The sequence below is a fragment of the Neolamprologus multifasciatus genome, chromosome 5 (assembly GCF_963576455.1).
Source record: "Neolamprologus multifasciatus chromosome 5, fNeoMul1.2, whole genome shotgun sequence".
NCBI lineage: Eukaryota > Metazoa > Chordata > Actinopteri > Cichliformes > Cichlidae > Neolamprologus > Neolamprologus multifasciatus.
The window spans coordinates 10,483,151-10,505,707 of NC_140443.1; the positions used below are offsets into that span (position 1 = coordinate 10,483,151).

The window sequence follows — 22,557 nt, forward strand, 5'->3', positions numbered from 1 at the left end:
AGCTGAGGCTTCCTAAAAGTTTGAATGTAATCGTCCCTGTCCATGCACAATCGAAAGTAGACATACAGGCTCAAATACATGCACTCCCACCCGTATATGATGTCCTTTAGCAACCCGAACCTGGACCAGACACTTTTGGTATGTCCATGTGGGCAGCTTCTTTCTTGGTGATTTAAAACTTGCTTCACTGTAAACAGTGATTCTGGTTTTCCTGCAGGTTCCAGTTCATGGCAGGCTTGAACATCAGTGGTCCCTGCATTGTTGCTGAACATCCAGATTGGTTTCCTCCCATCTGAGCATCATGGTTTGAGTCTTATACCACGGTAGAGTGGTGAAATATTTGCATAACTTGTACTTATGTATATGTTACAAAGTACAAGAACTGATGATCTTTCTTTTTTTCACATCCAGTCCACTGTCATTAAAAATAAACACTACTTTATTAAATGAAAAAAACATGTTGAGTTAACTTCTTAAGAAGTCAGAAATCTGTAAAACTGATGATTAGCTTGACTTCTAGCTTGGACAGAATTGGGAGTTTAGTCAGAACCGTCATGTTGCAGTTTTTCGGTAATAGAGTCCTGTTACAAATGCAGCATGTAGTCTAAACATGAAAACCTTCTGCTCTGCATTTATCAGCTTTGAAAAGCCATTCTCAGGGCTTTACTCAACCATTTAAATGGCCTGTTCTGGCTCAAGGGCCACATGTTTGAAGTGTGAACCTAGACTGTGAAATAAGAGTAGCTTGCCAACCTTAAGACTAATAAAGGCACAACAACAGATGGGAATGATCAAATTGTCAGTTTTATTTTACAAGTCGTCATATGTTTTAACAAATGAATCGATTTCTGTGTGTTTCAGCAGCAGCTACAAGATATTTGGCAGCCATAACAGAAAGTGTCCTCACTGAAAGATGTGGTTCATGTATCTCAACAATGTAATGCTCCAGTAAACAATGACAACTCTGCTCCGCTAAAAGCTTGACCAACACTGATCTTTTGTCAGTAGAAGGGCTGAAGTGACACAACTCAATATTCAGTTATTAATTTATTTATTTTTGATCGTGAAGAATAAAGAGGTCACATCATGTTTACGTACTTTCACTGAGGCATGAGTGGTGATGATGCATGGCAGCAAAAACTTGTATTTCTAGTCAATGTCCTTAATCAGAGTAGAATGAACAGCTCCAGTATGTATATAAAAGGCACAGCAGGGTAATTTAATATAAACTAAAGAAAGTGACCCAACTCTCAATCAGAGAAAATACATTTTGAGTTATGCACACATTTATGCTTTTTGCACTGCAAAATATGTTAATAATAGAACACATGATTCCAGTACCCAATATGGGTCAACAAATCTTCCAGATAAGAAAGCAATGCATAAAAGTGCATCAGAAAGGGTGATATTAAAACAAAAAAGTAGGTAGAAAATTCACAACTCCTGTCAACAGGAATATAAGTTAAGTATGATCATTCCTAACCAAGCTTGGTCAGTTTTTATGGTAGTTATCATATCATGCATCAATGAGAGAAAGTATGTTATCATAGAAAACAATATTGTGTTTCTAAAAAAGAAAGAAACTATCAGTGCAACAGAACTTTGTGCTAAAAATCTGACACAGATTTCTCATTTAACATTGAAAATCTTATTTATATTTAACCAACATGGTCACATTGTTAACAACTTCTTTCAGTTGGTGTCTACCACGGCCTCCAGAGGGAGCTGTTGACTCGAGTCTTATCTTTGGTCATGGTAGTCTGGACTGTGTAGCTCAGACGAGAGATATCAGCCTCTCTCAGGTTGTCAGAGGAGTTTTGCAGTTTGTTGATGTGGTTCAGCAGTCTTCTCTGAGAGAGAGTGTTCACCTCCTCTTTGGACAGAGCATGTGCCACCTCTTGGACACATCTGGAGTAGCCCTTATCAACAGCTGCTGAGTTCACAGCTTGACGCTGCTGCTGCAGTCGTCTCAGGAAGCAAACGGTCATCTCCAGGATGTCTGCCTTCTCCAGTTTGGAGTCTGGCTGCTGTTTGAGGAACTCTTGACCAAGTTAAGACTTGAGCTGCTCAGTGCTGCTGTTAATTCACTCTCTGCGTAACTTCTACACCAGAGGCTTTCTGAGCTGCAAAAAGAGGAAAAAAATAGTAAATAAACTTTATCCAGAGTGTAACTTAAGCAATATATGAGACAATTTGTAAAGATATGTTTAAGTATTGGTGGGAAATTTACCTTGTGATTCGAGTTGAATGCTTCTGAGAATTGCTCATTGCTGCAGTGATTGTAAGTGCCATCCCTGGATATCTGTGCTGTAGAAATCTCATCTCTCTCTCTCTCTCTCTCTCTCTCTCTCTCTCTCTCTCTCTCTCATCTTCATCTCACTATTTATAATCTCACATCTCCATATGAATATGTGGGTTCTGGCTTGGCTGAAGTTTCTCACCATTTTGACCAATCAGGGAGCTCAGCAAGACAATAAGGATGAAGCAACATGCTGAATGCTGTTTTACTGCTGGAGGAACAATAGCTAGGTCTCAGGGGAACAGGTGGAGGACTGGGGGTGGGGGTAATGGGTGGGGCTTGTATGAATCTGGGAAAGTTGTGACCCTGTAGAGAGGAGATCTTCCCCCTGATGCTTTGATCAATAACTTTGACTGAGCACACGCTGATCATCCCATCACACATGTGAGAGCACTCCATATGCACCTTTCACATTAAAAATCCCATGATGTTAAAATAAAATAGCAGGATTGAAAGGTAGATTTGTGTTTTAAGATTAAGCAATAATCTGAGACATAGCACAAGGCCATATGCTGAAGTTTGATTATTACCTTTTTTGTTTTAATAGAGTGCATTAGTTAAACCAAACTTACATAATGTAAGTTTAGTTTAACTTTCTCAGTCAGGAAATAAGATATCACCTGAGATATTAGCTATTAGAGTTCCTTTCTGTATTTATTACCCACCATCGTTAGTCAAATTATATATTGTGGCATTGATTTAAAAAAAAAGTCTTTGTCAAAATGTACTTTGTGGAAAAAAGCCTTTATAACCTGTTTAAAAAGGATCACATTGCCATGGTGTTTTGGCATCCATCAGTGGAAAAAGTAAAGAGGTTTAGATTGAAATAATGACCCACGACACAGAGTGGAAATGAAGCTGGCAAAAGTTACAGAATTGGCACCAAAGAGAGACCAGCAGAGAAAGAAATACAAGGAAAAAGAGAATAAACAGTGAAGAAAATCTTCCTCTGAAGTGTGCCAATTCCCCTTTGGAGAATAGTCAGGTGCTGGTGAGGTTGAAGATGCTAATCACACTGAACTGTGACTCGCTCTCTCACAGTTTTCCCACACTCTGTTCATTGACTGAGCTCTCACTCAACAATGGGCATGTGCCTTGTTAAATGCTAATTCATCTACACACCAGCAGCTCCCGGCTCTCCCACGAGGGCAGAGTTTGTTGTGTAGACACTGTCAGTAATTAAGCTAGGAGAGTGAGTATAAACACAAATATTTTGATTAGGGATGTAACCTAACTGTTAGTCATCAAAGTATATTTGGATGTGTATTTTATATTTAAATTTTATTTATGTGCATACTTTCTATACCTGCACAGACATATAAGGACATTATAAGTATTTATTAAGAAAAATATGTAATAAATATGACATTCTCCTTTTTTAATTTTATATTTTTACTTTAAAAAATCTTATTTATTTTATTCTATTTTATTTTCAGGTTAATTAGGCTCTTTTTTTAACTTCATTAAACTTTTTTTGATTTGTCATATTGTATTTTATTGAGCTATTTAATGTATTGGCTGCTATTTTTGGACTAGATAAAGTATGCCTTGTCTTATTTTTTTTTTTAATTGTACATTATTATAGCTGTTACTATATTACTTACTTTTTCTTTTGTCATGAAAATGTATCCAGGTAATACACATTGTTATAATGATGTAGCTGTCGGGAGTTTAAAATTGGTCATTGGTAACAATGTAGAACTACAAATAAAAATGTAATTTAAAAACAGTGTGATAATGTGGCACTTTTCTTTAATTTAAATTGTATTTAAAAAATAAAATTTATTTAAAAAAATAATTTCGATTTTATTTAAACAAAACCACAAATCATAACAAAGGTTTTCAAAGAATTTATTTAATATATGTACAAAAAATATAATTAGTACAAACTCTAAATTAACATTTTCTCATCTTGAGTGAGTAAATTATGTACAAATTTTAAATTCAGTGGTAAAGAATTCCTCCCCCTTCACAGACATCTTTGTCTGGCCTGCCTCTATTGTCCCTCAGGGGCTCTGTGAGTGGGTTTTCTCTGGTTTCCCACACTCTCCCCATTTACTGCTTTCAAGAACAAAAGAAGTGTGTCTGGTTGCACATCACATTAATTATGGAGTCAGTTTACGAGTTTTGTCTCATTGCCTGTGAATGGAAATTCCAGCCATCAAGACTAGTCATTACCAGGCTTTTGCAAAACTGCTATAAGGAATGCAGACATGTTTTGGATTGATGAAAATTCAAAGGCTCTTTTTCTCTTTCTTCGAACTCAGATTGTCTCTCTGCATTCCAGGCTTGTTTTCTTAATTTCTTTTTCCTTAAGTTTTTTTTTTGATGATGATGATGATGATGATGATGATAATGATAATGATTTTGATAGGATAAAGGGAGTTCACTCCTGAATTGATCGTGTGCTGGTTGTGGTCTGATGAGTTTAGGTTGTATCAATAATCAAACTTTATTAAAAATCTCATTAATCCAGGTGTTGATAGGGAGATGTGTTGAGGAAAGTTTCTGTTGTATCTGCGATAGTATTTTGTGCGATAACAGTATCAACAAAAATATCTCTTGTAGAGCAAGAGTATTACTTTGATGCATTCTAGTCAAGTTAAAATGACACCTAATTGTGACACGTTTGTTGTAAATAAGGCAGAAATATGTGGTTGTCTAAGCCTAACATATTTTCATGACTGTTTCAGATGTGTTTTCTGTTGTTATGATGAGCGTGTGCTCAGTCAAAGTCATTGATCTCAGCATCAGGCAGCAGATCAGCTTTCTCTACAGGGTCACCACTTTCCCAGATCCACACAGAGCTGTGTGAGTCTCTCTCCATCAACCTCCCCCCAGCCCGCCAGCTGTTCCCCTGAGATCTAACCATTATCCTTAAGGCAATAACACCATTCAGTGTCTTGCATCCTTTATTGTCTTGCTGAGCTCTCTGATTGGCTCAGACTGTGAGAAACTCCAGTCAGACCAAGACCCACACATTCATATGGAGATGTGGGAGTATAAATAGGAGGGATGAAGCCAGCAGAGATCAGATTCTCGCTACAGCACAGAGATCCAGCCATGGCACCTGTCACTGCGGCAATGACCGGTTCTCAGGAGCATCCAACTCTGACCCACAAGGTAAACTGGAGACTCATAGTAGTTTTAATATCACATAAAGCCAACTGATTTTTTTGTGCTAAAAACTGTGCCACTGAACAAGTTTAGTAATATTATTGGTCTTCTTTCTGCAGCTCAGAAAGCCTCTGGTGGAGAAGTTACGCAGAGAGCGAATTAACACCAGCATTGAGCAGCTCAAGTCTCTGCTGGGTCCAGAGTTCCTGAAACAGCAGCCAGACTCCAAACTGGAGAAGGCAGATATCCTGGAGATGACAGTTTGCTTCCTGAGACGACTGCAGCAGCAGCGTCAAGCTGTGAACTCTGCAACAGTCGATCAGGGCTACTCCAGGTGTGTCCAAGAAATGGTCCATTTCCTGTCCAAAGAGGAGGTGAAGACTCAGTCCCAGAGAAGACTGCTGAACCATGTCAACAACCTGCATGCTTCTTCTAATAAGAACCTGAGAGAGGCCAACTTATCTAGCTCCACAGTCCAGACGAGCATCATCAAAGACAAAAGTCCAGTCAGCACTGCTCTATGGAGACCTTGGTAGAAGCCTTGGAAGGACTTGTGTAAAAGTGTGCTTGGAAGTAAAAACTCTATCTTCGTAGAAGTACCTGTAATTGTACTTGTTTCTGGGATTGTCTTATTTTGAAGGGTGCCTGTGCAGCATTTTCCTTTAATCTATATTATTGCCTTTTGTAAAGGTCAGATTCTGTGTTTCTGCAATATTTGCAGACAACGGGTTGGCTGTTATTTTGTGTTTCAAAAGTAGTCGCATTCCGATTCATTGTGAAGTAGACGTTATTATTCCCAGTTTGAATTCGTATATAATGTTGGTTACACTGACAGTGATGTATGTATGCATGTTGAACATGTGTAAAATTTTATGTGATATCCACATTACTTTACTGATTGAAATGTCCTTTCTGGTCTTTAAATGTGTTAACTGTCTGCATTTTTAGCAGATAACCTTCAAGACAAACGTGTTGCTTATTGACTCTGTGAGTGACAGCACACATACCTTCAATGAAGGCGCTGTTATTTGTAAAACATCTCAAAATGAATGTATCTCTTCAAGCCAAGTGATGCGCAATAAAACAATCAGAAAAAACAACACATTTTGCTTGACTTATTTTGATTATTTAATCATGGAAATTATATAAAACTGAAAATCTGCTCTGCAGGTTCAACAACGTGTTTTTTAATAGGCAACGTTATCTGAAACAACAGGGTAACTTTACCTGCTGTTTACTGAGAAAAATGTTTTAATATAAATATATATTTGGGCAAAACTGCTTATTTCTCACTTGACTATGACTGTTTTTGTTAGGTTCACATAAAAATGTGACGGACCTTAGAACAGACAGACAGATGCTGGTAAAACTCTTCTCTTTTGAGCTAATAGCTTACACCATATTTCATTCTAAAATGTGGTGTTATATAAAACAGCATGACATATAGCTACTGCATATGCTGATGGGATTAGCAGCACTTTTTCACAAGCAAATTTAGTATTTGAATGATGGCTTAGCAGCAGTGTTAAAGTCCTGTCCTCCTGTTAAAGTATGATACTGTAGATCAGATGCTCCCAGTGCTCTGATGACTGAGTGTCTATTTAGGGAGTCAGCATGTTACTGAGAATTGCACAAGAAAACTGCACACAAGTTGTTGTGCTGGCTTATGTTTTTTTTTGTTTTTTTTTATAACCACAATATTTGTCAGTGCTAAGAAGGTGAGGTCTGCTATAATGACCAGGACAGAGGAGCTGAAATCGAAGAAATGAATGAAAATCTCTTTTTGTCTCATTCCAGGGGTAGGCAACTCCAGGCCTCAAGTGCCGGTGCCCTGCAGGTTTTGGATCTCACCCTGGGTCAACACACCTGAATCAAATGATTAGTTCATTCCCAGGCCTCTGGAGAACTTCAAGACATGTTGAAGAGGTCATTTAGCAATTTGAATCAGCTGTGTTGGTTCAAGGACACATCTAAAACCTGCAGGACATCGGCACTCGAGGCCTGGAGTTGCCTACCCCTGTGCTATATCATAGCATGAAATAAAGTGGATAAAGGCAATGCATATCACTACATTCCTTTCTGGATGTGCCTGTCAGTCACACACGAATGGTTGTCAAGGGCTGCCATTGGCACCCTTGCTCTATGTCATCAAATTCAGACATTATCATAGTCTACGATTAGCATCTTTTCACACTGATCAAGCCTTTCTCATGAAACTCAAGTTTCCCTCAAGGGAGTGTGAAAATATTTAATAAATTTATAATAAAGTTTCTTGAATCAACACAAAATATTTAAATAGTTTGATTCTTCCAAATTAATTCAAATAAAGTCACATGACAAGAATTTGATCTTCAGATATTTATTTTCTTGAAATATGCAAAAAAAAACCCATAAAAACAAATTAAAATCCACTTTGGATGAATAAAAACGAAACTGATGAATAAACAAGATATGCATACACAGCATAAACAGAGATGAATCTCCTTTCAAAAGAAAGGTTTGTATTAAGGGATTTTATCAAATATACCTTGAAACAAGGCAGCGAAATACATATGCAAAAATATAATCACACAGTGTTACTGTTGGTATAAAATGCAAAAATTATACCGCTAAAATTCTGGTGAAAAAAAATTAGTAATTACACAAACAACAACTAATTGTTGCATAGTTTCGAGGCTGGATTTTTCTTCTGTGGCCTTCACATAAAAATCTGACAACCACAAGAAACATAAATCCCACAAATAGCAGCAAAACACATCTTCTGCACAGTCAACAACCACTTTTGACCCTGAATTCAGTTATCTTTCACAGGCTCCTGTTAAAGCTAGACTGAAATCATATCGTATGAGCTAAAATAAATGTTTCCTTTTAAAAAAAGAAATACTCAGTAAAACGGTTGAAATGTGCCGCAGGTGCCCTCGACAAGGTGTCTCCTTGTCGTAATGCAAATAATGCATCTTTTAACAGTCAGTAGATTTTTAACACAGAGATCCAGCTTGCATCACTGCCATTAAAAATGCAGTGGTTTGAATCCAGTTTTGATGACTTTTTGTAGTTCGTGTTTTGTTCTTAAAAGCACAGCGGAGCCACGTCATCCTCTGCATCGGGAAACAGGCGTAAAATGTCCCTTGAATATTTGGAGTAGCCGTTGTGTGTCAGCAGGGCTTTTCTTAACGTGAGCAATGACTTTGTTTTCTCCAGTAAGTCTGAGAGAGGGAGACCATTCTGCAGATGTTCTGCAATCAGAGCCTTCAGCTTCTCCACTCCGGTGCTGCATTTCTTCTCCAGCATGTGAAGTTTACATCTGAAAGAAAAGTCACAACTATCTTAACATATTTGTCCTTTTTGTGAAAAGTACATTTCTAGTGAACAGCTCGTACTAGGAAAAGAGAAACAGAACTTCAGCTCACCTAAACAGTTGCTCCTTCATGGTGTCCTGAAGAGTGAGATCTGCGTAGAGAGCCATGACGAGGTCTGTTTCTTCTTGTGGGAAGTTCTGGTTTTGCTTGCAAAGGTTCAGACGACGTCTCTGTTTAATTCTGTGTGCCTGCTCCTTATTTATGCTGCTCATCTTGCGCTTTCACTGCTTTCTGGCCAATCAGGGGCCTCAGAGCTCAGGACAATAGAGCGCATTTAATGGCTGTCATAGAGAACAGGTGGGATGCTTTATCTGTATGCCATACATAAGTGAGATCAGTGGGAAAATGCTCTTCCTGAAGTGGACACGGGAAAATTTTGTTTCCTTCTGTGAAGCTTAGACTATGCACATGGACCATGATGGGACATAGGACAGACACTTCAATGACACTAATCTAAAACTGTAAAATGTGCTGCGTGGATGATAAAACTTATTACTAACATATTATTAACATCTAAACTGCAACAGCAAATACTCACTACGACATTTTTAAATATGTGGGTTTTTATTCTCAAATAGCACCACTGTTTCTGTCTTTAATTATTTCTAATGATAAAAAAGCCAACTCAAATGAATAATATTAAATAACCTTCAAAATGAGCTAAAAGCATTATTAATATTTTTAATGTTTAATATTTTCTCAGTCTCTTTTTCTCAGCAGCCAGTTATAGCAAAACCAGATGGTTGTGAAGTGGGCCTCTGTGCTTTCCCTGCCTGAGAACGGTCCCGAGGCTTTGTTAGAGCAGACACACTTCTATTGTGTGTGCTGCTGAGCAGGCTGCATACAGAAGTGTGGGAAGCCGTGTGTCGCTGTGGCTCCCAGCAGCAGAGAAAGAGGAGGGCGTGTGACTGGGGCACGTTCGGCCTTGTGCATGGAGCTGTGGGGGGCTCAGAGGCAGGGAAATGAGAAACCTGAGCCCCTACACAGACAGCACAAACAGATGGAGAGGAGATAAGCAGAGAATGTATACCCACTTGAGCCTGGTTATATGTCAGTTTTGCATTTTTTTAGGGTGCTCACGGTATTTAAAAGCACAACATAAAGATAAAAAGACATTACATCAGTCATTACAGAAACAGAAAACAGAAATTTCTCAAAGGTTTTATAGCGAAATGTTCTTTTGACAGACTACAATAGTAGTATTGTAAGACTGAAAGTGGCCACTGATTTTTAACTAGTTGGTGTGCCCACGTGGATACTCTCGCCAGATACTTTACTAGGTATACCTTCTCAGGGTAACTATCTATCTATTTACATGTTATTTCAACAAAGTGCTGGAAGTGATTTTGCTCAATACTGACAGAATAATATGCTTGCTATTTATCAAAAAAAGAAAAAAGAAAAAAGAAAAAGTACCAAAAAGTAGACATGCAGTACCCCAGTACCTGAAAGACAGAAGGAGCCCAGTTGACAGAACTATTGAATGGGTCCCTCCACATTTCATGGCATTTATACTGTATATTGGTTGTGTGAAGGTAAAGTCTAATAGGACTCTGGAGAGCCACCCCAATAAGATGAACTCCACTCTGCTCAATATTAATTTAATCTCTTTATAAATTTATTGGTGGGAGCCTCCAAAACAGTGCCAGTTTCACATGTGGCCACTTGGGAAAATTAATTCTACTGACCTCGTCTGTCAACCTGTCCATCACCACTGCAAACAAGAAGGGGTTCAGAGCTGATCCCTGATGTAATCCCATCCCCATCTTGAACCTTTTTCTCTCACCTGTTGCATACTACATCTCTGTCTTCCTGTCCTCATAAATGTCCTTCACCAGCCTCAAATATATGCTACAACTACTTCCTCATTTGTACCATAGTTCCTCTATTGGCTCCCTATCATATGCTTTCTCTAGATCCACAAAGACAGTACAACACTAGCACTCACAAAGCAAGCATTATACGGTATCTGTGGTGCTCTCTCTCCACATGAATGAATCCACATGAATCATCTCTGCTGCTCTCCTTTGCTTTTAACCTTGGTTTAATCTTTGTTTTAACCTTTTTTTCACTTTGTCCTTGAAAATTTGTACCAGTACACTTCTTCTCCATTCTCCAGGCATCCAGTCATCTGGACCAACCGGCTTTTCAATCTTCATACTTTTCATAGCTGCCTTCATTTCCTCCATATTAATTCTCTGAACTTTCCTCTTCACTAACTATTCTCCATCTCTCTGCCTCTCTCTTTCTCTCATTTACTTCGTTCATCCGCTCCTCAAAGTGCTCCTTCCATTTTGTCAACACACGCTCTTCACTTGTTCTTCCCATTTCTATTTACGTCCCTAATCGCCCTAACCTTTGAATACTTTCCTGTACTTACTCATTCCACAAAAACTATGGACAATGTTCTTCAACTTACACTGTTTAATTTTTGCCTCTATCATCACTTATTTTTCTTGATGTGAGCGCTGTTTTATGTAGCATCACTTCCAAAGCCATCCTACAGGATACCATCAGATGCTACAATCTCCTCTGCCACTACTGTACCTTTAAGTCTCCTATCTCAAATTGCCCCTTCTGCAAATTGTGTAGATCACTTCTGTGCACCTCTCAGATCCCTTGTGTGTTAATCTGTGTTTCTCAGAGGAGCTGAGAGGAGGGGAAACCAATTATGATAACTACCAAGTTATGCAGAAGAGCATCTTTGTTAAACCTTGAAAAAAAAATTAGCTACAGCAGCAGAAGACCACACTGAGGGCCACACCTGTCAGTTAAGAACAAGACCCTGAGTCTACAGTTCACATGGACACATGGACAACAAAAGTTTAGCTTTTTTGAAAAAACAAAACACTGTAAACCAGCTTTTTTTTTCTTTGCTACAAGCATAAAACCTTGCATAGATAATACTCCATAGGAATGATGGTGTTTCTTGATGTAGACTTTTGAGTTGTCATGTTAACTGTATCTCGTTTAAATAAAAAAAATATAAACTACAAATAAGCAAAAGAGATCTCAAAATGAATTCAAAAGGTTCCAAAAGCTGTAACCTATCAGAAACTGCTTCTTCTCTTTGAAAGGTTGACCATAAAGCGTCTTGAAAGCAGAGAGTTAGATTACATGTACAGAGTGAAACTTCAGCTTCTACCAAAAAATGATCAAATGCCCTTAAAAAATACCCAAAGATATCAGGAGACATCGTTTCCATCTGGCAGTGTTTGTTTATTCAATGATACAAAGTGAGGCGCATAAAGTATAAAATCTTCTAACAGCAGGTGATGATACATCACAGCAACAACTTGTAAATGACTACAAGGAACACTGTACTCAAAGCGAGTTAAGGAACAGCTGTCTTTATGAAAGACAAAAAGCCAAATTACTAAACAAAATAAAAAGTGACCTTAAAACAGATCAAAGGTTCTAATCACAATGTAATAATAACATCTACATAAAAAAAAGTTCATTTACAAACAGATAATAGTCACTGGAAAACTGTGACAGAGTGATATTAACCCCCCAAAATTTATTTAAACATTCACATATGACCACACTTTGGATGAAGAACAGCTAAAGCTTCTTATCAAATGATCAATATTTTTTAAAAGATAATGTTACTATAACATTATAGAGAACCTATGCTTGTAGCATGTTGAGAAATAATAATCACTGCTGATGCAATCAATTTGATTCATGCAACATGCATGGCTAGATGTTTTCTTTCTTAACATGAAAAACAGTATTGGTGTCATTTACCAGGAAATTACACATTAAGCACAGCAAAGTAAAGACTTCTGTAACTACAGAAGAAAAAGTACAAAGAATTTCAAGGAATTCAGTCCAGTAATCTTTGACCAATATGGTCTTTTAAACTATTGTATTAGCGACTACTTTATGTGAGTCTCTACCACGGCCTCCACAGGGTGCTGTTGTCTTTCGTGGTGCTTGTCTGGACTGTGGAACTCAGAGGAAAGAGGTCATCCTCTCTCAGATTTTCATCAGAAGCAGTCTGCAGCTTGCTGAAGCTGTTCAGCAGGTTTCTCTGCTGTTGGTTCTGCTGCTGTAGCTGTGTCAGGAAGCAAACAGTCATCTCCAGGATGTCTGCTTTCTCCAGTTTGGAGTCTGGCTGCTGTTTGAGGAACTCTGGACCCAGCAGAGACTTGAGCTGCTCAATGCAGGTGTTGATTCGCTCTCTGCGTAACTTCTCCACCAGAGGCTTTCTGAGCTGCAGAAAGAAGAACAAAGTCATTAATAACATCATTTGGGAGGATGAAGTTAGCCTTAACAAAACACAAGCTCTCATGATTACTGACATGCTGTGAACATTATGTAAATTCTATCAATGTTCCACTTACCTTGTGAGTCAGTGTCAGATGCTCTGGGGTACTGGTCATTGCTGCAGTGACTTTAGGCACCATGCTTGGATTTCTGTGCTGTAGAAGTCTCTGTAGATAGTTCCGATCTCTGCTGGCTTCATCCCTCCTATTTATACTACAGCATCTCCATATGAATGTGTGGGTCTTACTCTGATTCAGGTTTCCCACAGTCTAAACCAATCAGCGGGCTCTGTCAAACAATAAGGCATGTCGAGCCAGCAACATGCTCCAGTATGCCCAGGGGATTTCAGGGAAACAGCTGGAGGACTGGAGGGAGAGGGAGAGATACGTTCAGAGTTCTATGTGAATCAGGGAAAGTGGTGACCTCCCAGGGAGGCCTGATGCTGGGATCGATAACTTTGACTAGGCGCACGCTTATCATCTTGTTGCACCTATGGGGGAATTATATATTTATATATATATATACAACCTTTTTTTCACTTTGTCCTTGTATATATATATATATATATATATATATATATATATATATATATATATATATATATATATATATATATATATATATATATATATATATATATAGTTAGATAGATAGATAGATAGATAGATAGATAGATAGATAGATAGATAGATAGATAGATAGATAGATATAGAATGAAATGAAATGAATGAAATTGAATTGGTGTAATTTTAATGGAAAATTTAATCAAATATTTAATTTATTACAAACTAATCTTTTAATAAATCATTATAAGTGTTGTGCCTATTAATTTTATTAAAATTACTGCTGAACCATTCTGCTGTCCTTTTGACACATGCTGTAAAGTCAGTGTGAGTAGCAAGTTGATTTCAGTATCCCACACTGACTCTCTGTGCTGTGTTAAATGAGCTACAAAGGGACGTCTGTGACAGATGCTGCCTGTGTGTTGTCAAAGAAAGACAGCATTACATCACCAACCATCTGGAGGGAAAAGATCCCATTGGATGGCTGTGACAGATAGTTAAACTTACAATTACACTGTAAAATCCATCAAGAGTAAGATCAAAATATTTTGGCCTGTCCTACTTAAATTTACAATCACGACTGATAATTGACTGTAGTTTCAGCTGTGAGGGTGGGAAGTTTTCCGGGAGGGAGCAATTTCCCGAAGTGTGCCAAATCCCTCTAGAGAATTATCAAGCTGCTAGTGGAGTGATTTACAGTCAACACTATTCTCCAAAATTTTCCCACGCTTCCTCCTTTAGCAGAAAATGGACATGTACACATCTGCAGGTGGATTCTTTTTTTGTACAATCAGTGGTAAATCTCTTAAAATATACAAATATTCTTGAATTGTCCATTCTGTCAAAAATTGCATACACTTTAAAGATGTTTTGTCTTCAAATTTTGTTTTACATCATATCATTGTTCCTACTTTAAATATGAAATATGTTTTACACCTTATTATAAAAATTGTAGTTGTAGTGCAAGACAGTGATATGGTGATCCTACTTTGGGTAAAAGAGGAACAGCCAATATAACAGTTAAAAACATCAGTTTTTGAAGTCATGCTCCCATTTATCCTCTGTCCCTTCAGGGCAATGGTCTTGATCTATTGTTGCCCTGGGGGTCTGTGAGTCAGCTTCTTCTGGTTTCCCACACTCTGTCCTTTGACTGCTTTCCATGGAAGAACAATAGAAGTGTGCCTTATTGAGTGTCACATCAGAGTGTCACGTGAATCCAGACTCCAAAAACGTTAAACTTCTTATTCACCTAAAGGTGATATAAATAGATATGCACAACATGTGTTTGGATTTTATTTGGTTTGATGACATGACTTACTATAATCCAACAGAGTAAAATTATATTAATAACACTCCTAATAATCACATAAAAGTGCTTTGTTTTGCACTAAACATGTATGTTTACAGGCATTTACAGTCAACTTAACAGTTAAGAAATAGAAGAATATTTGTCTTTGATCTTTATAAAGATGTTAGTGATGACATAAATAATGAGTAGACATTGTTTTCAGCAGGCAGTCCGTTTATTCAACAATGATAAAAGCTCCAACAGGAAGTGATGATACATCACAACAGCAACTTGTGGATTTCGACAAGAAAAACTGTAATCAGAAAGAGCTGTCTTTATGAAAGACAAAGTTTACAGTACTCAGTGTCTTTGACAAATTAATTTGAAATAACACAAAAATATTAATTAAAAACTCACTAAACAAAAACTGACCTTACAGGTCAATATTGATCAAGAGGTGCAAATATCACAATCACATTTTTAACCCACAATAAGGATCAAGAAAACTGTGACAGTAAGAAAACCTTTTAGAAAAAAACCTCGTAAACATTTGGATCCTATAACAGATCAGCTTTGAATCATTATTACATTTTTGTTAAGTCACATATTACAATCTGTCCTTAAAGAGGACACTTAAGTCACAAATATCATAACCAAAAGGTAATGAAAGCTACTATAACATGTACAGTAAGGATAAAGAATATTTCAGATTTCATTCATGTTACAAACATGACAAGATGTTTTCTTCCTTAACACGAAAGGTACTGTTGCTGTCATTTCCCCAGGAAATGTCGTCTTCCACACACACACAGAAGAACACACAAAGTAAAGCCTTCTGAGCATACAGAAGAAGAAGTTCATTGAATTTCAAAGAATTCAGTCCTATTATGTTTGATCAATGTGGCCTTTTTAGCTCATCTATTAACTCCAGTCTGTAGGTGTCTACCACACCCCCAGAGGGCGCTGTTGACTGGACACTTGTCTGGACGGTGGTGTTCAGATGAGGGAACTCAACCTCTTGAGAGTTCTTCTCAGAGGAAAACTGCATCTTCTTGAAGTCAGTCAGTAGGTTTCTCTGCTGCTATAGCTGCATCAGGAAACAAACTCTCATTTCCAGGATGTTTGTCTTCTCATATTGCTGTTTGAGGAACTCTGGACCAAAGAAAGACTTGGACTCAGTGCAGCTATTGATTTGCTCTATGCGTAATCATCTGAGGTTTTCTGAGCTGCAGAATGAAGAACAAAGTCGTTAATAAACTTGTTAAACTTTAAAAAATGCAAGTGCCTATAATCAATATCAAAACTGGTTCAAATAAAATCTTCAGTTTACCTTGTGAGCCAGAGTCAGATGTTCCTGGGGCTTGGTCATTGCTGCAGAGATTCTAGGCACCATTCCTGGTTTTATGTCCTGCAGAGATCTCTGTGGAGATCTGTGTTCTGATCTCTGCTGGCTTCATCCCTCTTATTTATACTTCACCATCTCCATATGAATGTGTGGGTTTAAGTCTGGCTGAGATTTCCCACAGTCTAAACCAATCAGCGGGCTCTCTGACACAATAAGGCATGTGGAGCCAGCATCTTACTCCTGTGTGCCTGGGTGATATTAAGTCCCAGAGGAACAGCTGGAGACCTGGAGGGAGATGGAGAGGTACTTACAGAGTTCTATGTGAATCAGGGAAAGTGGTGACCTTATAGTGAGCAGATCTGCTGCCTGATGCTCGGATCAATAACTTTGACTAAGCTAACACTCATGATCCCATTGCATGAGTGGGGAATGACAAACTTTTAATGTATGAGTTGGTGGCACTTTTTAACATGTCCCACAACTAAGGGTGTACTTCCCCTGTAATTAAGTGAAATTTTAGCCAAATTACATGTCAAATTACAAAGTAATTATATTTACCTGCAAATAGGTAGGGGACGTACACTAGAATAAGGGGGTAACGAGCCACGTTTTTACAGGAAATAAGGAATTAATTATGCTTTAAGTAAATTTAAGTAGTCTGTATGTAATTTGAAATGTGTAGAAGTAATTTTAGGTAGTGCATAAGTAATTTTGTTTTAGAGGAAAGAAGAAGTAATTATATTTCAAGCCAATTTAAATAGTGCCTAAATTCTGTGTGTTTTGCAGGCAAGGTAACTCAGATTATGCTGTAAAATGTTTATTACAGAATTAGTAATTTTAAGTACAAAATTTCTTTCTCTAATCTTTTTGGAAAACAAACAATATTTCCTCTTCTTACCCTGCAAGTACAGAAAAATGGCACACTCCTTTCCCATAAACTCCTAAGCTTCCAAGTGTAGAACATCTATCGTGCACATTTATGTAATGAATATTAAAGGAAGCTGTAAAGAAGGCAAAGGTGCTTAGACCTGGGCTGGTTTATAGTATTACTAAACATATTTTTTGCAACTGCCCCATTAGTAAGCTGAGTGTTGTTCCCATTGTTTTAATTTACTCAGTTTAAATTACTCAGTGCAATAAAGTTACTGCTGTCCTTTGTGTCTTTTCACACATGCCATATATCCAGTGTGAGTAGCAAGTTGATCTAAGTTTCCCACACGTACTCTCTGTGTTGTGTTCAATGAACCACAAAGGGATTTCAGTGACAGATGCTGCCTGTGTGTTGTTGAAGAAAGACAGCATTACATCACCAGCCATCTGGAGGGAAAAGATCCCATTGGATCGCTCTGACAGCTTGAAATTTTTAAAATTAGTTTGAAAACTCTATAAGAAGCAAAGTAAAAATGTTTTGCAGCTCCTACTTTCAGTTTTCCGCCACTACATTTTCTACTTTAAGGCATAAATATGACTGATAATTACCAGCCACCAAATGGATGGGAGGGTAGGAGGTTTCCTGTGAGCAAGCAGTTTCCTCAAATGTGCCATTTCCCTCTGGAGAAACAGCAAACTGCTGGTGGAAAGATAACTAGATATTCTGGATTTTTCCCACACTTCCTCCTTTAACAGAAAATTGGCATGTGCCCATTTCCAAATCAGTTTGAGGATTTTTTTTTCTTTGAGCCAAAGTGTGACAAACCTCTTAAAATATCAGTTTCAGTTTCAGTTTTCAGTTTTCAGTTTTATTTGTCATATGCAAGTTAGCACAGGGTCAACATTGCAATGAAATGTGTTTGACGAGCAGCAGTCACTCAGCAGCATGATACAGTAGGATATATGTATCTGACCCAGGACAGTATCCCTTCTGTTAAACAGCTGTATATGTGCTCTTTATACAGGAAAATATAGTATGACAAGTCTCTGTGTTTGCTCTCTAAATCTGGGTCACAACATTTAAGTGAACACTTTATTACACAGCATGAAGTTACACAGCACGTTTTTACGTCTATGTTGACTAAAGCTTTTTGTTTTACCACAAGCAGAAGTAAGCTTTGCAACATTTGACTGTATGCAGTTGTAAGAATGTCACTAATGAATTCAGTTGTGTAGCTAGCTGGCTAACAAGCTAGGACTGTGTTTCTAACACCATGGAGTTTGTATTTTTTTTTTCCAAAGTATGCTTGTACAGGGTTTCTTAAGTAAGTCACCAATACTACAAGAATTCTTTCACTAATCTTTGGCCTGGTGGTTTTTATACTGCGGTATTTCTGTTTTAAATAACTTCTTTGCGCCTGAGTCCTGTGTGGTAGGTTTCTGTCTACTCCTGAAGGCTTGAGTTGAAATGAGCTTTTCATTCTGTGAATTAGACTATACACAGCTACAGCTAAATCCTTAATTTTCAGTGTGTCGCTGTGAAACACATTTGGGGTAGTGAGGTTTATAGTGGCACTTGACTTTGTAGTGAATCATATAAAACAGCATTGATCACCGTCTTTAAAAATACTTTCAGACCATGTGTTACAAGATCAATATGTGTTCTTAGTGCTTATTTTCTGATTATATTGTTTTATGTATTTTAATAATAAAGGCTTGTAAAGCAAGGCCACTTTTGACTCCTAAACCAAGTGCTCAGCCAGACTGAAAAACAGGAAGTTAGTGTAGAGCTGTACAACCATATAAATAAATACAGGAAACCAGACAGAAAAAGAGGAACTAGTAACATATAAGGAGTTGTTTGTATCGAAACGATGTGTGACGTGTAAAGTACCAAAATAACACCTATATGTGGTGTTGGGAAGGTTACTTTTAAAATGTATTCCATTACAGAATACAGAATACATGCCCCAAAATGTATTCTGTAACGTATTCCGTTATGTTACTCAATGAGAGTAACGTATTCTGAATACTTTGGATTACTTAATATATTATCATGCTGTTTACAACTACATGAATGTACTATTGTTGTGATTTATTACTGTTACTGAAGGTCCGTGGCTCCGAACCGTAGTAAAGGGACCTCTGGCTAATACAGTGGGTTCTGTGTCAGCTCGTAGCCGAAAACTAGCTTTACTTTGTTGTCTAGGTCAACTTTGCTAGCAAGAGACAGAGAGAGGCTCTTCTTGTCTGCAGTGGTTATTATTATATTTACATGCTTCCAGCTCCCGTTTTTGCTCAATGACAGCTCGTACTTTTCCTTTTTCTCCCTCCCTCGCTCACAGACACATAACGTGTATGGCAGTCCATTCTCCCTGCAGCACGGACTACACTGCCTATGATGCTACATTCTTTAGAGCTATACCGGTAGCATTCTGCCTATTAGCTTAGCACAACAACAACAAAAAGGCCTCTCTCACTCAGGAAACACGCACAGAGAGAGCGTCACCCTGTAACCATGGCAACCGTAATGCTGCCACCTGGAACAACAGAACGTAGCTGTCAAACAAAACCCAAACAGTCCTGACCCGCCACAATATGAAACAGGGAAGTACCGCTGTGTAATCCATTTATTTCAACAAAGTAAGTGTATTCTAAATACCACCTTTTTAAACGGTAACTTTAACGGAATACAGTTACTCATATTTTGTATTTTAAATACGTAACGGCGGTACATGTATTCCGTTACTCCCCAACACTGCCTATATGAGACACATTTTTAGCTTCTAATGTTAGAGATTCTGCAACTGGCTTTGGGCTGTGCAGGGCTCTCTCTACCGGAAGTTTTGACCACTCCTGAGTCAGGTTTTCTCTGTTCTATCATGGGGATCAAAGAACCGGGTTTAATACAAGTTTTCAACTCTGGTCCTCCTAAAAAAAAGTTCTCCAGAAGCTAATGCTTGAAATGGTTGTTTTGTTTAACAATATTAAATGATAATGTTTTAAAAGTACTGTTGACACTGCTTTTTTTTTTTTAAAAAAATAGAGGAAGAGCCAAAAAACACAATTTATAAGAAACAAGTTTCACTTTGAGCCACGCTCCCATTTATAATCTGATCGTTCTGGATCTATTGTTTCACTGGGGCTCTGTAAGTGATTTTATTTTGGTTTCCCACAGTTCCCCAGTTGTTATTCGGTTCAATATGACCAACACCTAAACTAAATTAAATAACACTCTTCATCACAGATTTTAGTGCTTTATTTTCCTGTGAACATGTAATTTTTAAGAAACAATTATAATGAGTGCTGGACCGTCTAGGTATTTATAAAAAGTGGAGACTTAAAATGAAGGAAAATGAAGAATGCATATCTTTCAGCAGATAGGTCAGTTATGCCATAAAATAATATTAGAGCACAGTGTTTTCATCTTACGGTATTTGTTTATTTAGCATGAACGAAAGCTCAAACAGGAGGTGATGATCCATCACAACAACAACTTGTAGTTTACAAGTCTACAAGAGACACTGTACTCAGAAAGAGTAGAGGGAAAGCTGTCTTTATGAAAGACAATGGATTTGCAGTATTTAGGAAGCCACGGCAATGTTTTCCTCAAACAAAGCAAAAATTTACAAAAATTGACCTTAAAACAGGTCAGGTAAAATCATTAAAATAAACTGCATTGTCTCTTAAAATCTGAGAATGACTTAAATGTAATGTTTTCTGCAAAACATTTAATTTGATCTTAAAACAGATCCCTTTTCATTAATCACTTACATTAAAGTAAACTTGATGAAAAAAAAAGTTTCATCCACAAAGGATAAAAATAAAAACTCTCACTGATGATAAAAAGCTATAAATAACCCAATTACACAACTCAACCCATAATGGGTTCTAGTGAGTCCAGTTCAGGTAAAGTTCATTATTACTTTCTGGTCAGAAAGAGGACATTTTAATTTTAGATAAAAAAAAAAAATCAATAATGGTAAAAAGTATTACTATAACATAATCAGTACAAGAAGTACCTCTCAGATATAATAATGATTGCAGATTCAATCAAATTTCATTCATGCAATATGCATCTTGTTTTTCTTTCCTAACATGTAGGATACTGTCAATGTCATTTCCTTAGGAAACGTCATCTTGCACATACACAAGAACACACAAAGTAAAGCCTTCTGTACATACAGAAGAAAAAATCCATAGAATTTCAAACAATTCAGTCCAGTCATGTTTGACCGATATGGTCTGTTTAGCTTGTCTGGTATGGACTCCAGTGTGAGTGGTCTACCACGGCCTCCAGAGGTCGCTGTTGTCTTTTCTCTCCAGAGAGCATTGGGTAATGCTTGTGTGGTCTTTCGAGCTCAGAATAGAGAAGTCAGCCTCTTTCAGCTTCTCATCAGAGGCAGTCTGCAGCTTTTTGGAGTGCGTTAGCAGGTTTCTCTGCAGCTGTAGCTGTGTCAGAAAGCAAACGGTCATCTCCAGGATGTCTGCCTTCTCCAGGTTGGAGTCTGGCTGCTGTTTGAGGAACTCTGGAACCAGGAGAGACTTGAGCTGCTCAATGCAGGTGTTGATTCGCTCTCTGCGTAACTTCTCCACCAGAGGCTTTCTGAGCTGCAGAAAAAAGAACAAAGTCATTAATAAACTTGTTCAGGAGTTTTGTTTTTGTTAGCAACAAAATATATTTTCTACAATTTGACAGTTTACATGAACAAAACCATTAGTTTACCTTGTGGTTCAGAGTCCGATCCCGAGAACTGGTCATGGCTGGATCGCTATGCTGTAGAGGTCTCTGTAGAGAGAATCTGATCCCTTCTGATTTCATCCCTCCTATTTATACTCCATCATCTCCATATGAATGTGTGAGTCCTGGTCTTGTTGAGGTTTCCCACAGTCTGAGCCAAACAGAGAGCTCCTTGAGACAATAAGGCATGTGAGGCAGCGACATTCTGTCATTACCACCGGGAGTATAATAGTTAGCTCCCAGGGGAGCAGGTGGAGGAGATAAAGAGAGTGCAAGAGGGCGCTTTGTGAATCTGTGAAAGGGAGCAGATCTGATATCTCAGCACACCCTTAACAACCTATCAAATACGTGCAAGTTTACTTGATCGAATTAATGAATTATAGCACTAACTGATAGGTAGATGACATTAGCTCTTTGTTTGTTTCTGCCCAAAAAACTGAAGAGTGAATTGTGTATTGAATGTAGTGTTATATTTAATTTGTAATTTATCAAGATCTTTCATTTGATACTTTATTTAAACTTTTATCAAACCTTTTTTCAATAAAAAAATCCAATTTTTCCTGTAATAACATGGTTGAGTGCAATAGCCTGTGATTTTCTCACTGAAATTACTCAACACGATTATCATGCTGCTGACCACATGCAGTCATCCTTTGACACGTGCCGTATATCCAGTGTGAGTAGCAAGTTGATCTCAGTTTCC

General features: G+C 37.8%; 4 protein-coding genes and 2 pseudogenes across 5 annotated transcripts; 1 reads left to right on the top strand and 5 right to left on the bottom strand.

Annotated features, from left to right (window-relative positions):
- Positions 1-1,700: 1,700 nt before the first annotated feature.
- On the bottom strand, positions 1,701-2,322 carry LOC146518069 (transcription factor HES-5-like; annotated as a pseudogene).
- Positions 2,323-2,957: 635 nt separating this feature from the next.
- On the top strand, positions 2,958-6,516 carry LOC146518070 (transcription factor HES-5-like). The gene is made up of 2 exons (XM_085159881.1): positions 2,958-5,422; positions 5,536-6,516. Exons 1-2 carry the CDS (start codon positions 5,315-5,317, stop codon positions 5,950-5,952), a joined length of 525 nt encoding a protein of 174 aa, XP_085016007.1. The 5' UTR covers positions 2,958-5,314; the 3' UTR covers positions 5,953-6,516.
- A 1,243-nt stretch (positions 6,517-7,759) lies between these two features.
- Positions 7,760-8,942, bottom strand: LOC146518071 (uncharacterized). The gene is made up of 2 exons (XM_085159887.1): positions 8,827-8,942; positions 7,760-8,720 (listed from the first exon to the last, which is right to left on the bottom strand). Exons 1-2 carry the CDS (start codon positions 8,880-8,882, stop codon positions 8,486-8,488), a joined length of 291 nt encoding a protein of 96 aa, XP_085016013.1. The 5' UTR covers positions 8,883-8,942; the 3' UTR covers positions 7,760-8,485.
- Positions 8,943-11,933: 2,991 nt separating this feature from the next.
- On the bottom strand, positions 11,934-13,241 carry LOC146518072 (transcription factor HES-5-like). Its single transcript, XM_085159883.1, has 2 exons — positions 13,125-13,241; positions 11,934-12,994 (listed from the first exon to the last, which is right to left on the bottom strand). The coding sequence occupies exons 1-2, from the start codon at positions 13,185-13,187 to the stop codon at positions 12,674-12,676; spliced, it is 384 nt and encodes a 127-aa protein (XP_085016009.1). The 5' UTR covers positions 13,188-13,241; the 3' UTR covers positions 11,934-12,673.
- A 1,781-nt stretch (positions 13,242-15,022) lies between these two features.
- LOC146518073 (uncharacterized) lies at positions 15,023-17,004 on the bottom strand (annotated as a pseudogene). Its single transcript, XR_014874130.1, has 2 exons — positions 16,229-17,004; positions 15,023-16,124 (listed from the first exon to the last, which is right to left on the bottom strand). The product of XR_014874130.1 is annotated as an uncharacterized LOC146518073 (transcript).
- A 3,065-nt stretch (positions 17,005-20,069) lies between these two features.
- On the bottom strand, positions 20,070-22,191 carry LOC146518074 (transcription factor HES-5-like). Its single transcript, XM_085159884.1, has 2 exons — positions 21,840-22,191; positions 20,070-21,724 (listed from the first exon to the last, which is right to left on the bottom strand). The coding sequence occupies exons 1-2, from the start codon at positions 21,933-21,935 to the stop codon at positions 21,398-21,400; spliced, it is 423 nt and encodes a 140-aa protein (XP_085016010.1). The 5' UTR covers positions 21,936-22,191; the 3' UTR covers positions 20,070-21,397.
- Between the last annotated feature and the right edge of the window lie 366 nt (positions 22,192-22,557).